Genomic DNA, 17,123 nt, shown 5'->3' with positions numbered 1-17,123 from the left:
CTACTACAGCAGTCCCAATGTGTTTGTTCCCCCTTTTAATTTTTGCTTGGAAGCCTTTAGCTGATTTCTTTATTGCCTGAGTGCATGCAGATGTGGGAAGGGCTCCCCTGGCCATGGGGGATGCTCACATGGAGAAAGCCCCTTGCAGAGCTGTTTGCCAAGGTCTTCTGGCATCAGTGCAGAATAGCCATGTCCAGAGGATCTGGCTATGAGGAATATGCCACCTGGCAGAGCGTTTGGGATATTAGCCCTGCCCAGGCCAAGGGCACAGCTTCCTTTTCCCTTCTTGTTCATCATGAGCATGGGTACAGCCCCAGGTGCTCCTACTGGAGCTGTGGTTTCAGCTACATTGGGCCCATTTCATGTTGGTTATAACAAATGTGGAACCAAGATAAAGCCCCATCTGCCCAGAAGTCTAGCCTTGGGCCCCAGCTCTCATGCATTTTTGAATCCCCTGGCGTTAAGTGACCCAGGGCTAAGTGAGCTCAGGGAGCCTGGGCATAAATCACATTTCCACCATCCCACATTATATACTCATTATATTCTCATTATATATGTTATATGTTATATGTTACATGTTATATCATAGAATCATAGATTCAGAATAATAGAATCCTAGAATCACAGAATGGTTTGGGTTAGAATGTGTGGGACCTTAAAGATCATTTGGTTCCAAAACCCCTGCCAAGGGCAGGGACACCTCCCTCCAGATGAGGTTTTAACAGTGAGAGGGGAGAGAAATTCCTTTCTGATCACCCAGACTTGTCCCTCCATATCATCCAGAGCTGGTCCCATTGGGTAAACAGCCTCTTGGCCCCATCAGTGGTGGAGCCTTGTCTACTAATAAATCAGGCAGCCAGCCCCTAATCTCCCAGCCCAGCAGAAAGGCAGAAGCAGTGGTCATGCCTGAAGTTCTCTTCCAGCCTCCTGCTGAGCACTTTCACTACAGCTGCTAGGGAGGAAAGAGACAGCCTCCAGTTTTAACAGGGTTTTATGTGGATGGTGGTAATTTCCTTTTCAAAAATGAGAACTGCTCTTTGAGAGGAATGAAGCAAAATCAGGGAAGGAATCATCCTGACCATTGTGGGGGGGTGTGGGGTGTGGGGTTGGAAGAGTATAAGATAAAAATATTAGTTGTTCTTTTATTCCCCCTCAACAGTATCAAGGCCTATAACTGAGGATTAGTTGGTGTTTCCAATCTCTTAGTACCAGTCTGAGAGCACAGGCTGGTTTGTTATTTTGAAAAGGACCTTAAATTGAGATTCTGCTGGGGGAAAGAAAACTAAGTGTGAATGGATTACTCTAAACCATGGAAACCGAAATGAGACATCACTGCTACACACAAGCAGCTGTGGATGCTCTTCTGTAAAAGTTTCACAATGGGCAAGTATACAATGAGCATGAACTGTCTCCAAGCTGTCCCCTTGGGTGTGGGTTTCCAGAGATCTGCTCTGAGTTGGGCTGTGTTTGGGATGGAGAGTTTATCCTCCCTGGTAGGAAATTTGTTTTTTTCAGAACCGCTTATTTGATGCAGCCCCAGTACAAGAGACAGCCTTGACTTGACCTAGTTTTCAGCCCTTCCCAGCCACAACCACGGCTCCCAAAGGCCCCAGTCTTGTAGAGTTGACTGAATACTCTGAAGCCACCATGAAGCAGTAACTGTATGACACCTCCTTCATAATTCCTGCCTTTTTATCACAAATAAATGTGCAGCCACCATCTCTATATCATCAACACTTTATTCGTGTGTGAGCAAGGGATTCCTTATGAGAGAAGATCTCTTGCTGCTCCAAAAAATATGGTTGTGGTCTGGTTGAGTGATCAAACCACAGCACTGCTGGCATCACAGTGGTTTTAAACAGCCTTGGCCAGTCCAACACGGTTGTTGGCCCGGTCAAAGATGCTGTAGTACACTCTGATGAAGACATCTCCCAAGATCCAGAGGTCCGCAGAGGTGTTCTGGAAACCACTGATACATGCTTCTTCATTGTTCTGCATTTGAGCAAGAGAAGGCAAAGGGGAAAAATGTGGGTTAGTGCCTTTCGTCAGGTCGCTCTGGAGGCCCATGGCCATCCATCTGCTGTCCCCCACAGGAATGGGAGAGGCCAAAGTGATGAGAGCCATTGGAGAAAATAAAAGAATGTAGAGACAGGCTCTTGGAAGCTGGGTACTCACTCCTCCTTACCTGCTCAGTGTAAGCTGAGGCAGATACTGGATACTGAACCCCACTGATGACAAAGACAACATCAGGCATGGCAGAGATGTAGCTACAATTCACATTGTACTGCAGGGAGCAGAGGAAAGAGGCTCTTAGGTAAGAAGCAACACATTCAGCTGGTGAGGAGGGAAGGTTTTTGATTTTGCTGGTAAAAACTAAAGACTGGGAGAGTCTCATGGAGCTCTCCTTTGGAGGTACCACTGCAGCAGGATTGCTTTGCCATGAGCAGTGATGCTGTTTGCCTGTGTGTGGAAGCAGCCTTGGATCCAGGCTTGTGCCAGGCTGTCTCCAGGGCCAGCAGAGCAGGACACAGATGCTCTTACCTCTCCGTACGTGTTCTGCCTGGCCCCAATAGCACTCTGGATGTCACTTATGTCAGAGGGTGGCCCAGCCACAAGGGACGTTCCCGTGTCAACGATGGCTTGGCAGCCACCACTGCACGCAATCTCCTGCCCGTCCACGATGATGCTGGCAGCAGGGAGGGAAAAACAGACAAGGGAGGGGCTGCTAAGCCTGATGAATCTTCATGACACTTTCAGACTTGTTCTATAAGAGTTAGAGCTAGGACAGCTTTCCTCTCCTTGAGCCCTCTGCTTCTTGGGGTTTGCAATGACGGCTGGTATCACAGCCCCAATGCATAAATGAAGATGTAGGCACCAAACAGCCACAATCTGGGACCCAACCAAGCCCAGCAAAGTAAGTTGCTCTGCTCATCACCAGACACATCCCCAAGAGAAATAGGCTTTGTGCAAGAGAAGAACTAGGCTGTGTCCCTGTACAAAGCATACCCAAATCAGGTAGAAATTGCCAAAGTTCTGTGGGTTTTGGCTCCTTGGCTTTCTGCACCACAATGTGTTAAATGCCAGTGGAAAGCCCATGATGTTCATGGGTCTCAGTTCTCTTCAGAAGTGATGGCTAGAAATGAACATAAATCAGCAGAGTCATCTCCTTACCCGTCCATGGAGATCTGCCAGTAACCCTGGTAAGAGACAGGAATCCAGTTGATGGAGCCAGTGAAATAAGCTTCATCAATTCCCCCGAAGATGACCACGCTCCCCATCGTCTCACTGGATGATGCATAAAAGGAAAACACCAAAGGGTTTGCCATGTCGCTTCTGTGCAATTACCTTAGAATGAGACCATGAGTCCCGTGGGGGAAGTCACATCCACTCCCCACCTCATTGCTGGCACTACAACAGCGTATTCCCCTGCCCTTAGGCATCATGGCACAAAGACAACAGCTGGATAGCAGCAGTGACAGTGGAGAAGCTGGAGTGACCAGCAAATGCAATTATCTGAACCAGACACATTTGCTACTTCCCCCAGCTGTCACAGCTGATGCATCTTACCAGGATAGATAAACTGAAAAGAGGTTCTGCTCCAGCAAGCTCTCATTCACCAAGTTATCAAAGACTGGAGTGATCCCATCAGCAGCCAGACTTGGGTAGCCCAGTCCCAGGATCCCATCAAATTTAACATGGACAAAGAATTGGCCAGGCTCTGTGATGCTCAAGCCAAAGAGCTGGTTGGTGTCCATCAGTGATGCAACCTAGGGATGAGGATGACAGTTAGCTGGATCAGGCATTGCAATATGGGTGTGAATTTGGTGGAGAAGGCACAGAGGAACCCCCTGAGATGCCATTGTGACACTCACAGTGACAATGTCGCAGCCCACGATGCCCTCCATGTCACCAGTGCCATAGTGAATGGAGAGGTTCTGCCCTGTGCTTCTGTAGGTGGATGACTGCGATGGGTTAAACATCTGATGGCTCTCTAGAAGGTAATTGGGAACCAAAAATGAAGATTTTCAGGAAGGCTGAGCCATAAGGATAGCGTGGAAGTAAGAACCATGCTGAATTGCTGTTTAGACCTGCCATTTATTACTTGTGCTGCAGGAACAATTTAGCTGTAAATATTTGCCATATGTTACGGCTGCTTCTCCAGCATCCTAATGCCAAGGATCTGCAGGATATTCCATTTCCCCTTTGGGACAGATGGGGAAACTGAGGCACTGAACACTAGGAGTATCACCCTGTGGAGTACAGCATTGAGTAGGTGCTACATCCCAAATACTCATCCCAGCATGTTCTGCAGAGTTGAAGGGACCCAGCACCATGGGGTCTGCTCATTGTACTGGCTAGGGGGCCCCTGGTTTCTTTGCAGTGCCACCACAAAATCGGGGCTTGATTCTGCAGAGATAAGCCCATGATGTGCTGTTTGATCCCAGCTCTGGCAAAATGGGGAGCCCCGTCTGATGATACTTACGGCAAGCTGGGCTGGCACAGGAGACAGAGGGAACCCAGAGGTTGGAGGAGCCAGTGTCGAAGACCACTGTGAAGTTCTGCGGTGGGGTGCCAATGGAGATGGTCCCGTAGTACTCCATCTACAGGGCAGCAGGACAAAAGGATGCTTTCAGGGCATGAACCCAGCCCTGGAACTGCCCCAGACCCACTTGTAGCCTTTGTGGTCCCCTTCTGCACATGCATGGGACTCATGAGTCTCAGAGCTGCTGAGGAGATATTTCAGTGTCCAGGCTCTGTCCAGGGCCAACAGTATGGGTGGGAAGGGGCAAAGTAAGTGAGCTGAAGACTTTGGGGGAAAAAAAATATCAGGTTTGGCCTGCACATGGCACAGACACAGAGATGGGTATCCCACAAACCACCCCAGGGCTGCACTACTGTGGGTCAAAGCCAGCACTCACATCCAGGGTGTTCAGCAGGGGCTCGGCGACCACGTCGATTAAATTGGGAAAAGCGTGCGGAAATTTTGTGCCAATGTCATAGCGGTGGCGCTGGAAGAAGTGGTGCAGCAACCCCTTCTCCCGGAGGATCTCTCTCAGTTTCTTCCCCCTTTCCAAGGGCAGCCTGGCACAAGAAACAAGAAAAACAGAGTTAGCCAGGAGCTCACTGCCTGCAGCTCCTGCAAGTAGCACTTGACAGTGTCACTGTTGGTGCTGAAGCCCATCATGATGCTGTGGGGTCTTACTTGGTGAAGCCCTCAGAGAGGGCAAGGACCACGCAGAGAAGGACCAGGGATTGCATTGTGCCGGGGCTGAGGGGACAAACGTCCTGTGGCTTATATAGTCCCAGCACTCCCCAGCTTTGGTGCCAAGGGCGGCTAGGACTGCCACAGAACTGTCCCCTCCCTGGTGGGCACCCAGCCAAGACCCCCCCGGTGACACCCAGGGACTGGAGCCCATGGCAAACAACACCCAATGTCATTACGTCACCCAGTGAGGGGGTGATGGCCAGGCGCTCTGTGCCAAATTCCTACCACAACCCCTGTGCTCCCCCTCTGCCCCCCTCCCTGATCCCCTCATCCTTTTAGCACCCCAAATCCTTCATCCTGACAAGGATCTGCACATTGTGGGCATCAAAATTAGCCATTGCTTTACACCTGGGCATCCAAAACAAAAGCAATAGTGGGTCCCCAGCTTCATGCTTCCCTGCCCCCACTTTAGGGGGATCTGTCCCTGGTAGGAACACAGAAGAGGGTCCCACTGGGTGCCACCATGTGCGTACAGTGTGGGGACATGGGCATCTGGGCTGTGCGCACGTTTTGGCCCTCCGCCACCTGCTGTTATCTGCAAAACTGATTAGTAAGTCATATGCAAACAGGCTGTGAGAAAGGTGACCCCGCACCATGCTGACCCCTGTCCATGTGCTGTGTGCCCAGTGATACAGGGACCATTAAACCAAGATTAAAAGCCTAATGAGTACCCTGCTATCAGCAACATCAATAATTGCTAAAGGCATTGGCTCACCTTTTGCAGTTGGCCAAGAGGAGAGCACGAGAGAGCTCGGCTGGAGGACGGAGGATGCAGGGCGATGCTGTACCCCACAGGATAAGGAGCTTCCTATCAGCTCGGTGCTGGCGGCTTCTGTTTGAGTACCTAAAGGCCCCAAAAGCTGGAGGCAGCCACCAGCATCGCAGCAGGGTGTAGGATTTCTCTGACGACAGTATGGAAAAGCTGTCGTGTTCCTTTTATGTTTGTCATTGGAATCCCCTCTCAGACTTTTCACTGCCTGGATTAGAAGTGATGCTAAATGCCCCTGAACTGCTGGGAAGGTCCACTCCCATTGCTGCAGGGTAAGGCAGCTTTCTGCAATGGGCCCTGCTTTTGTAATAGAGTAAAGCAAGAATTAATAGTGATTTCTTCAGCAGCATTATGGGAACCAGCTGAAATTGTCCCATTGATTAGTACAGAATTGGGAATGGGCTGGGCTGCACTGGATGGAAAAACAGCCCCTGGCTGCTCCAGGGATGCGTCCAGCTTTGGTCTCACACAAGGAAAGCCCCTTCCCATCTGGTCAGACACACCATGGCACATCCCAGAAACCACCCTGGGAAACAAAACCTCTCCAGCTGAAGCCCTCAAAATCCACACTCAACCCTACCTACACCAAATTGACTTCTCGAGGGCTGCTGTTGGAGTTACGACTGTCCCAGTGCCATTCAAAGAAGGGCTTGGAAGACCCAAACTGCACCCCTTATAGGGCATCTGATCTGAAGCCCCAGTGAGCACCATGGTTTTGTCTTGCAGAGCCAAAGGCAAAAAACATGGCCCCATCCAACTGCCAGGAGCAGCAAATCACTCCAGGGCACCATGAGTTGCTGACGGGAGAGATTTGGGTGGGAGCAATGCTGCATTCCCAGACTTGAAAGAGAAATTCAAGCAGCAGGAGGCTTGATTTCTTCTTGCTGTAAAAGCAGGGTGAATTTGATGTGGATTTTAGGGGGAAATTGCATGATGCTCTTTAGTAACCACATTGCGGTTACATCGGGTGTTGAATATCCAGTGCTGGGAGCGAGCATCCCCTGGGCACGGCGCTGGCACTGTGGTGCTGCCACAAGCCATTTGTTGCTGGGCGCAGTTCACCTTGAAGCCAGGACATTGCAGGGAGGACGTCCCAGCAGGCAAGGGGGTGCTTGGCACCACACCGCAGTGGGAAACAAGCATGTGAGGCAAACAGCCACTAGTGCTCTAAGTTAAGGGCTGTGTCGGCTTTTCCCCACGTCCCGCGGGAGGACGTGAGCTTTTGCTTCGCTACATATGTTTTATCCCCTCTGAGAGTGTGCACAGAGGTTTTCTTGCATGGCAGCTCTTAGGATGAAAAAATGCAGGGGGGAGACTTGCTGTTGTCATTGAGTGATTTCCCACTAAACTGTGATCTCCTGCAGATTAAAGCCACCAGGAAATTGGCAATGCCAATCTGTAGGAAAACCAGAAGAAGCAAGTGAAACAACGCAACATAATAAAAGAAACCCCAAACATGAAGCTATGTATTTTTTACACTGCTACAAAATAGTAATAGTATCATGTTTTTTTGTTTGTTTGTTTGTTTTGATTCCCACTACCCCCTTCCCCCTGTTGCTATGGGGACCCCTTCCATATGGGGAAAGGGTCTGTCCAGGACAGCTCCAGAGCCCTTCTGCCTTTGTGTCCTATGCCAAGCAATGGGCAAATGCCCTCAAAATCAATGAAATGCATTTGTTTGTTGTTTTATCCAAGCTGCCTATTGAGGTAAGTCTTTCTTCACATAAATAAATAAATAAAACCCAGTCATTGCAGTGTTTTATTTTCATCCAATTTACAATCTTTTTTGAGGGACACACAAGTGTGGGGAAGCTTTCACCTAATCTCAGTTATTTTACATTCTACATTAACACAGCATCTGCCACAGAAAAACAACTGGTGTCCTTAGAAATAGAAATGGTTGCTACAATAGCACCAAAACCCAGCAAAATCCAGCAAAAAGGGGTACCCAGGCCACAGGAGGGGTTTGCAGCTCAGCTCCCTTCCATGACGCAAGGCGCTGCTCCCGAAGGTAAACCCCTGCAGCTTCCCAGGCAGCAGCTCTGCGTCCAAGTGCTTTCACACTCCAAAACAAGCTTCTCGCTTAAGCGTTGCCACTTCTTTAAAGGAAACATTTTTTTTTCTGTTAATGCTGATTATTCTTTTTTATTTTTATATATTTCTCCTCAAGCTGGTGGAGGTTACTTTGGGAAGTCAAAGGGATGGTCAAATGAGGCAGGCTTTTCCCATGTGTTTTAGGAGGGGAACTGAAAGCATGTGTCTGAGATAACCTTTAGGACCTAAATTAACAAAAACAAAACAAAACAAAACAAAAAAACAAAACAAAACAAACAAAAAAAAAACATTTAATTAAATTTAATGTCCCCTTTTCCTCTCAAATTTGACCAGCATAAAAGGAAGCCAGCATAGTGCCTGAACCTCAGGCAGCTGCTGAGCCTGGAAAACTTCTCATGTCCCAAAGACCCACATCAGGCAGCTCCAGCCAGCTCTGCTTCACCCCCTGCTAAAGAAGTTGCATTGGAAGATGCTTTGCACCAAAGCTTGAATGTTGGGGAAAGCCCAACCCTTAATTACACAAGACAATTGATGGGCTTTTAATTGCAGGCATTAGCTCATTCATCACCAGCTTTCAGAGCTGCTTCCAGGAGGAAATATGTGGAAAACACACAATCACAACAGGAATTGTCTTGCATCAATCACAAAGCAGATTTGTGCAGGAGGAACTGCACAGGAGCCAGCGCAGCTGGGAGGCTACAGGGGCACTGCAGAGGCTTTGGGTTTGTGTTGGCTTGGGAAGAAGCTGAAGTTTGGTTGTCAGTCAAAAAGCTCAGATTCTCACAAAGGGAAATTTCTGCTCCTCTGACTTTCCTTTTGTTTTTTTTTTTTTTTTTTTTTTTTTTTTTTCCTGCACAGTTGAAAAGTGCAGAAATAAGCTTTCCATTCCCCTCTTTGGCCTGCAAAATATGAAAATGGGATGGCTTGGCACAGCCAAAAATCTCCCCTTCCCTGAAATGAATTTCTAGTGAAAGCAGCCAACGATCACCGTTCATTTTGGAGGCAGCAGGAAGGGGCTGTGCAAAGGAAGGTACCTTGAGCTCTGCAGCCAACGCTCCTCAGCCTCCCAGAAAGGAGCTCAGGTTGCCACTGCCACCTCCTCCTGCTGGCTTCACTCTTGCAGACACTTTGGCAGGTGCAATGGTGCCAATCAGCTTCACCTCCCAGATTTTATTTTGCACTGGGGCAAACCCCATGGGAGGAAGCACTTGGCTGCAGAGGTGGGAGTTCTGTGTTCTCACTCTTTCCAAATTTCATCACCCTTTATTTTGATAACATAAAGGATGGAGGTGAAATGTATCTGACAGCATCTGTTACAGCCAGACAATATCCTCTGAAATGTTTGTAGAGGCCAACAAAAAAGAGGACGTGTCCTGTCCTCTGTCCGCTCCTCTGCAGGACAGGGCTCTGCTTTGGGGCAGAGCTTTGCTAACCAATGTGCCAGAGCAGCTTGGCCCAACTGTGCCTCGGTTTCTCCATATACATAGCTTATAACAATGTTGTCTACCTTGGAAAAGCAGTTTTAGGGTTGCATGGTGGAACAGTGCATTAAGCCACAGGAGGGAGCAAAAAATGGCCACTGCGGGCTGGCAGCCAGGATGAAACTCACAGATCCATCACCTAAAAGTCAATGTTCTTGAAGTCAAGCGAGCAACGGTAGCGGCCATCAAGGAACCTGGAGCAGATGAAGTTGGGCAAACAGGGGCAGGTGTGGTGCTGGCGCTTCCCCAAGAATGGGACCTACAGAGAGAAACAGGAGAGAGGATGGGGAAATCCCCCCCTGCGTCACCCCTGTGTCAGCCCTTGGGATGCAAGCAGGTAAGAAAAACTATCAAATGTAACGAAAGCCCTGGGAATTTCTCTCTGCTGCTTCTCAGGAGTTTAATGGGTATGCCTGAAATTAATTTCTGATCCTTCTGCCTTTGCTCACTCCTCATATGAGCAGGAAAAGAAGGCACAGCATCACTAAATCACTACCACCATGCAAAATCGATCTGCGGGCCCGGAGGCAGAACCTCACCCCCTCCCCCCCGGCTGGGTGTCTGGCACTGAATGCACTCAGAAGAGGAATGGCAGCTCAGGATAATCCAAATGCTTCTTATCCAACAAAGATTGCAGCTCTTGGGTGACTCTGCAGTATTAACTTGGCTTCTCCTTGCTTGGCAGAGCATTTACAAGTCAATTTGGAGCACTTTCATTTAAACAGATGTGCTGGGCGACTCAGCCCCAGCTCCCCAGGCACCACTGGCGTATGGCAGCAGGGTTTAGGGTGGCAGGGACAGACAGCGGGAGCAGAAAACACTTCAGAGGATGAAAGCAGCTGCATCACGCCAGCCTGGGAACCCCCACAATGCTGCCTCCAGCCTTGTCCCAAATGCATCCCAGCCCCCTCGCCACCCCAGGGCATTAGTTGAGTTTTTCTCCCACATATGGAGCTCAGTGCCCTGCAAGAGCCAAGCTAATGTTTGGCCCAGGGTCCCTGAACTGCCCCGTTTCCCCCACCCATGGACCTCCCCCCCTCCGGTACCTTGTGGCTGAAAGGGTGGCACTCGTCCCCCTGCTGCCCCAGGGGGGTGCACATCCGCAGACCCCGGAGCCAGAGGCTGACAGCACAGCACGTCCCGCTGCCGCACTGCAGGTCCCGCTCACAGGCCTGGGAGAGACACAAAGGTGATGGGGGGGAGGAGGTCAGTGTGTCTGCCCCCAAAATCCCTTGGGGAGCAGCCAAGAAATCTGCTCCCGGGTGACTGGGTGCAAATCCTGCATGGGGATTTAAGGGAGAGGTGAGGGATGCTCACAGCTTTCCCATTTGGCTGCAGGGGTTTTTGGGCAGGGCACAGTCTGGAAACAGGGTGTAAAACCAGGAAAACCCCACATGTGCAGGGAGGGAGCCATGCCTGGGGGAGAAGTTTGCAGCTTCCCAGCTCAACCCCCTAAGGGAACCTGAATCTCCCAGAGCACCCAAAGCACCTCTTAGCACCCAAATAATGTTAAAAATCAGCTCCCAGTGGCGATGGACCATGGCTTGGCTCTCTCTCAATGCAGCCTCTTTCCTCAATCACCAGGGGCTGCACACTCCGCTGAGCCCAACCAGCACCCAAACACAGCAGAGAGAGCACCTAGCCTCTTTCAATTCAACCAGACATTCCCCTCCTCTTAAAAACTTGTCTCAACTTGGGAGGGTGAAAGACAATCCAAGATGCTCCAAGCCCTTGCTTGGAACACAGTCCCCATCAAGGTATTTTTTTCCCTATTTGGAAAGCTTTGCAAACTTCCTCATTTTCCTGTGTGCTGAGTCCAATCACAGTCACAGAATCACAGAATTTCTAGGTTGGAAGAGACCTCAAGATCATCGAGTCCAACCTCTGACCTAACGCTAACAGACCCCACTAAACCATATCCCTAAGCTCTACATCTAAACGTCTTTTAAAGACTTCCAGGGATGGTGACTCCACCACTTCCCTGGGCAGCCTGTTCCAACGTCTAACAACCCTTTCGGTAAAGACTAACAACCCTTTCAGTAAAGAATGTAGTGCTTAGAAAAGAAAAGGAGGGAAAAAGCTGTGCTCTGGGGTGACTACACTCGTGTGCAAAGAGCAGCACAGGCAGAAAAGCAAGGATTGATAGGGAACAGAACTGACGCACTGAGAAAGCAAGTAATAAACTAAAAAATACCTAAAGCAAACAGTGAAAGGCACCACTGGCATTCCAGTGCCTCTCCTGATCATTTTCTCAGTGCAAGGAAGGGGGGGGGGGGGGGGGAGAGAGAGAGGCAGGGAGTTGGTTTTACATCCAATTTGACTTTGCACCACACGGGTGGGGGACGGCAGGGCAAGTTCAAAGCAACTTGAACTCAGGGTAGCATATACAGCTGCTGCTCCTTGCGCTTCGCTCCACACAGATAAAGCAAGATAAACTGGTAATTGATAAAGATTAAGCGCAAAACCTGTGCAATGAACTCTGGAGAGCAAGAAGATCTAATTACAGTGTTGTAACTGCAACCCCCAGGGTGACAAGCACAATTTCTGCCCTATTTCCAAAAAAAAAAAAAAAAGACAAAAAAAAAAAAATGGCAAAACAACCCCAAACCCCACCCCAGGCTGGGCACAGGAGCAGTGAGACTGCACTTACCCCCGTGATGACAGCGCCACGGAGCAAGGGCAGCAGCAGGAGCAAGAAGATGGTCTGCAGGAGCCGTCGCATGGTGCCGTCTGCCTGTGCTGACTGCAGTCCTGCACCCTATATACCCCCTTCCCTCTCCTCCAATGTGTGTTTGGTTTTTTTTTTGTCTCCCCCGATGATCTCAGAATAAGCAGATGAGACCTAAATCTCTTAACATCATAGAAGAAATATTTTCCCCACGTAGGGTGGGGAAAAAAAAAACAAAAAACAAAACACCAAGCAGTCATCCACCCTCATCTATTTCCCAGGATTATTTTTCAACTAAGCCAACACAGCTGGATTTTCCAAGTACATACATATTTATCCCTGACAGGTGTACTTAAGAACTGAAGTAAGAAATTGTGATTATTGAGCTAAAAGAAAATAAAAGGAAAAGGTTAGCCTGGCACATCCATGATGGTAAGAGTATAATATGTAATAGTGTGGGTCTGTGATAAGTACCCTGTAGAAAGATAGACTCATCTGCATTTATTTGTGACAATAAAACAAGACAGGGAGTGAATAATATATTTTTCAGTAATGAAAGCATGTTTGTACATGAACAGAATGTGTAAATATATCTTGATTTAAGGTTTGAAGTATGTCCCCCATACCTGTATTTGGAATGTCTCTTGAGAGCACACAGAAACATGACTAGGGATTGCTAAAGTGGCTAAAAAGGCAGAAACAGGTGGAATTATCGACTTCTGGTTTTGTTTATACATCCTGGGAGGGTGCAAGGGACAGAGCAGTTTGCAGATGCTGGCATCATAACCTAGGCTGGCCAGCTCCCACAGTGACATCTTCCACATCTGCAAAATTTGCTTTTTTTGCATGTGTGCATCAGCAAAACCCCAACACGCTCACTCTGGGGCCCTTCCCCAAAACCACCAAAGTGCACCCAGGACTGCATCTGTCATGTGAGAGAGGAGCCATAAAACCCCACAGCCTCCACAAGGCGATGTCCCCACAGAGGAGGCCATTCATCACTCACTGCCATGCCCCACACAGCTCTGTGACACGAGCCCCCATCACAGTCCTGCAACAAGAAATAACAAGATTTACGAAAACAGCATTAGTCTATTCAAATACCCACCCATGACCATCACATGGTCCTGGGCTCCCATGGTCCCGCCTGGATTTGGTCATGACCGAGCTCGTTCCCACCGGCCAGGGCCACGCAAGCCCAGGATGTGGTAAAGCTCCTTGACACAAGGACAGGAAAGCAAAGCAGGGTTTGTGATTTTGATCTAGTTAGCGAGATTTTACCAGCCCTGGACTGCGAGATACCACCCCCATGGCAGCTAGGCTCTCCAACGACGTTACAGGTTTAGTCCCTGCTGTCTCTGCTAGAAAAGTTTCTCTTGCAGAGCATCAGTGCAATGCTAAATTGTCAATTTAACTGACTAAAAATAGCCCAGCCATTTTCCCTGCCAAAGACCAGCGTTTCTTTTGAAGTGGCAGCTGTTCTGTTGCTTTGCTGAAGTCTCCTCCACCTGGTTTTGAAACGATTACTCCCAGCCTCCAGAAATCCCCCAACCAGAAATCCCAAAGCCTTTCTCCAGGGAGTGGACTACGAGCTGTGGTTTGGGGGAGGTTTCCTCGCGAAGGTCCCTGCAGGGCTGTGAGGCTGCAGCCCCTGGCCTGGGTGGGCACAGCCACGTCTGTGTCCTGCCTTGGTGCTCCCCAGGGCTGTGCCAATGGCTCCAAACAGGGCTGTTTGAGGCGCAGCAGGGAGCCCGTGGGCAGGTGGGATCAAGGCACCTGCTGCTGACTCCCAGCAAAACCGAGGGAAGAAATATGTAAAAAAAAAAAAAAAATAAAAAAATAATAATAATAATAATTAATAAAAAAAGAAAAAAGAAAAATCACCACTGCACTGCACACCCCCCATCAATAACATTTTAATTTTCCAGCTCGACAAGGCGAGATCCGTTGCCAGGCACGCCTGGGCTGCCGCCAGCCGGCTCCGAGGCCCCGTCACCGGCCCCCTCCGGCGCCGCCTGGGCCCGGGGCCCCCTCCGTGTCGCTCCGCGGTCGCGCGTGGGGCTCACGCGCCGGTGGGCCCGGCTTGCGGGGGGGGGAGGGGGGGCGAAGAGACGCGCGCCCCGCTTTCGTAGCCAGCCCCCGAGGGCTCGGGCTCAGGCCCGGAGGCTGCCGGGCGTGGGAGGCGCGGGGAGCAGGACACGCGTGGGGTCCCTCCCCTCCCCTCCCCTCCCCCACGAGCCCTTCGCGCACCTCGGCGCGCCTTTTGGACCCGCGGCGCCACCGTCCGCGCGCGTCACGTGACTGGCGCCGCTGCCAGGAGTTGCCGGAGCAGGGCGGAAGCGAAGGCGCGGGGTTGGCGGCATGGAGGGGACCCTGGAGCAGCACCTGGAGGACACGTAGGGGAGGGGGGGGCGGCACCGGGAGGCGGGGGGACGGCACCGGGGGACGGGGGGGCTCCCGGCGCTGCCCCGGCGCTCACCGCCGCTCTCTGCCCGCAGCATGAAGAGCCCGGCCGTGGTGGGCGTCCTGTGCACCGACTCGCAGGGCCTCAACCTGGGATGTGAGTAACTGGGCCGGGGCCGGGACCGGGAGCGGGCCCCGAGGGCCGCGGGGTTGCTCCGGGCCGGCGGAGGGAGGGGAAGGGAAGGGAAGGGAAAGGGAAAGGGAAAGGGAAAGGGAAAGGGAAAGGGAAAAGGAAGGGATCGCCCCGCTGCAGTCAGGCACAGCCGCACCTCCAGCGCTGCCTGCAGCTCCCGGTGCCGCGGTACCGGAATTTGGAGCTGTTGGAGCGCCTGGAGAGGAGCAACAGCGGTGGGGAAGGGTCTAGGGAGGAAGGCGTGTGAGGGACGGCTGAGGCACCTGGGTTTGCTCATCCCAGAGCAGGCCGAGGGGAGGCCTCATGGCGGCCTGCGGCTCCCTCACAAGGGGAGCAGAGGGGCAGGCGCTGAGCTCTGCTCTCTGGGGACAGTGACAGGACCCGAGGGAACGGCTTGGAGCTGGGACAGGGGAGGGTCAGGATGGGGGTTAAGGAGAGGTTCTGCACCCAGAGGCGGTCGGGCACTGGGACAGGCTGCCCAGGGCAGTGGTCACAGCATCGAGCCTGCCAGAGTTCAAGAAGTGTTTGCACAATGCTCTCAGACAGAGGGTTTGATTTTGGGGTGATTCTGCGTGGGACTAGGAGTTGCACTTGATGGTCTGTGTGGGTCCCTTCCAGCTTGGGATATTCTATAATTGTAAACCTCAACCTGTTCCTGACACTTAAAATCAATTTTTCTTGGAGGGGCCACAGGTTGGAGGGGTGCTGTGTCAGCCTGTAGAGGGACAGTGGGGACTGGCAGGAGCAGATCCATCTGGCTGTATGTGGGGGCTGCTTCACGTGCGCGCATGGTTTTAGTCAGCATCTCCCTTGCCTCTCAGGCCGAGGAACACTCTCAGATGAGCACGCCGGCGTCATCTCTGTCCTCGCCCAGCAGGCAGCCAAGCTCACCTCCGACCCAACCGATATACCTGTGGTATGCCTGGAGTCAGACAGCGGGTGAGCATCCAACCTGGGAGTGCTGCTTTTCTCTGCATTCACTTTTGCCCCCATCTTTTGGGATCTCCTTGGGGGGGGTCAAATCTCTAGAGCAGTGCTCTCTCTCTTTTAGTAAACTGGAAGACTTGGAGAAAGCTCCATCTCCAAAGCTACATGGAGAGGACAGTCACAAATAGGCATGGGAAATACTAGACTAATGGGACCTCAAATAACAGGAATTGTAAAAGCCGAAGGAAACCTTTCAGGGGCTGGTGGCTACTCCAGCATGATAATTCTGCTGTTGGGATCTCCATGGATAATTTAGCCCATGACATGGTATCATTTTTATGCCAGTTTTGTTAGTGAAGACTTTTCCAGCACTCTTCCTGGGAGCGATGGGAAGAGATGCAGCAACTGAGAGGTCTAGCACAGAGCTGCCCATCTGGTTTTCCATCCAAGTCAGCTTCTGCTCTCATAGCTGGCTTCTCAACTGTCTCACTTTCCTTGTTCTAGGAATATCATGATCCAGAAGCATGACAGCATCACTGTAGCAGTGCACAAACTGGCATCCTGACTCTGACATCCTGATGCTCCACTCCAGACCAGCTCCTCACTGGACAATGTCTCTGCTTTCTGTGCTCCAGTGCAAAACATGCTTCTAGTACCAAATTTGGGCTGAAGGCTAGCCTTCTCTATTTAACAGTTCCTGTGCAGCTATCAGGGTTTCCAATTTGCATTTTAGTACATGTGCTGCTGAGGATGAAATGTGGGTCACTCACCGAGCTTGTGTAATGATAGATACTACAAAACGTGTGTGTGTATGTGTGTGGCCTTATTTGTTGGAGAAATCAATAAATGACCTACAAAAACATGCATTTGCTTCTCTTTGCTCCTACTTTGAAAACTGTTGCCCAGTGCCTTCCCAAAAGCCAAGTGAGGTAACATCTTCCAGTCTGTTCTTCATTAGCGTTTCTATAGAGAAAAGGAGTAATGCATAAAGACTTAAATTAATGGAGGGTCCTCCAGGGGGAAAGGTACAAACACTTTCCTAGGAATTTCTCCTAGGAAATGTTTAGCCTCCTGTAGTTAAATTGTCCATGTGAGAATGAGTTGCTTATTAGGTCTTGGATTGAAGTTCAAACCTAAACTTGTTGGCCCTGTCTGTGCTGCCTGCTGTGGCTGCATGAACTGCAAATGGATGTTGACAACATCCTTACAAATCCAGGTGCTTCTTCACTTTATATATGAAATGGTACAGGGAAACAATCCTGCAGAAAGGCTTTTCCCTTGAAAAACTGCTACACTCAGATGCTTCCTACGTACAGGGAAAAGGAGCTAGCCTATAGCTGTCCTCATGTGTAAAGCAGAAA

General features: G+C 50.5%; 3 protein-coding genes across 3 annotated transcripts; 1 reads left to right on the top strand and 2 right to left on the bottom strand.

The window, feature by feature from the left end:
* Positions 1-1,854: 1,854 nt before the first annotated feature.
* Positions 1,855-5,259, bottom strand: LOC311423794 (embryonic pepsinogen; the record flags this gene model as incomplete). Its single annotated transcript, XM_084498236.1, has 9 exons — positions 1,855-1,992; positions 2,186-2,284; positions 2,542-2,686; positions 3,172-3,285; positions 3,568-3,767; positions 3,873-3,991; positions 4,484-4,601; positions 4,920-5,082; positions 5,204-5,259. The coding sequence occupies 9 exons, from the start codon at positions 5,257-5,259 to the stop codon at positions 1,855-1,857; spliced, it is 1,152 nt and encodes a 383-aa protein (XP_084354362.1).
* Positions 5,260-8,353: 3,094 nt separating this feature from the next.
* On the bottom strand, positions 8,354-12,351 carry PROK1 (prokineticin 1). The gene is made up of 3 exons (XM_084497481.1): positions 12,222-12,351; positions 10,618-10,743; positions 8,354-9,830 (listed from the first exon to the last, which is right to left on the bottom strand). The coding sequence occupies exons 1-3, from the start codon at positions 12,291-12,293 to the stop codon at positions 9,711-9,713; spliced, it is 318 nt and encodes a 105-aa protein (XP_084353607.1). The 5' UTR covers positions 12,294-12,351; the 3' UTR covers positions 8,354-9,710.
* Positions 12,352-14,490: 2,139 nt separating this feature from the next.
* LAMTOR5 (late endosomal/lysosomal adaptor, MAPK and MTOR activator 5) lies at positions 14,491-16,624 on the top strand. The gene is made up of 4 exons (XM_084498237.1): positions 14,491-14,635; positions 14,738-14,799; positions 15,657-15,774; positions 16,267-16,624. Exons 1-4 carry the CDS (start codon positions 14,601-14,603, stop codon positions 16,325-16,327), a joined length of 276 nt encoding a protein of 91 aa, XP_084354363.1. The 5' UTR covers positions 14,491-14,600; the 3' UTR covers positions 16,328-16,624.
* Positions 16,625-17,123: the final 499 nt, after the last annotated feature.

Source organism: Aythya ferina (assembly GCF_964211825.1).
Source record: "Aythya ferina genome assembly, chromosome: 25".
NCBI classification, from domain to species: domain Eukaryota; kingdom Metazoa; phylum Chordata; class Aves; order Anseriformes; family Anatidae; genus Aythya; species Aythya ferina.
Note: the sequence above shows the minus strand (reverse complement) of the source record. Positions and strands in the feature narration are given on the sequence as shown.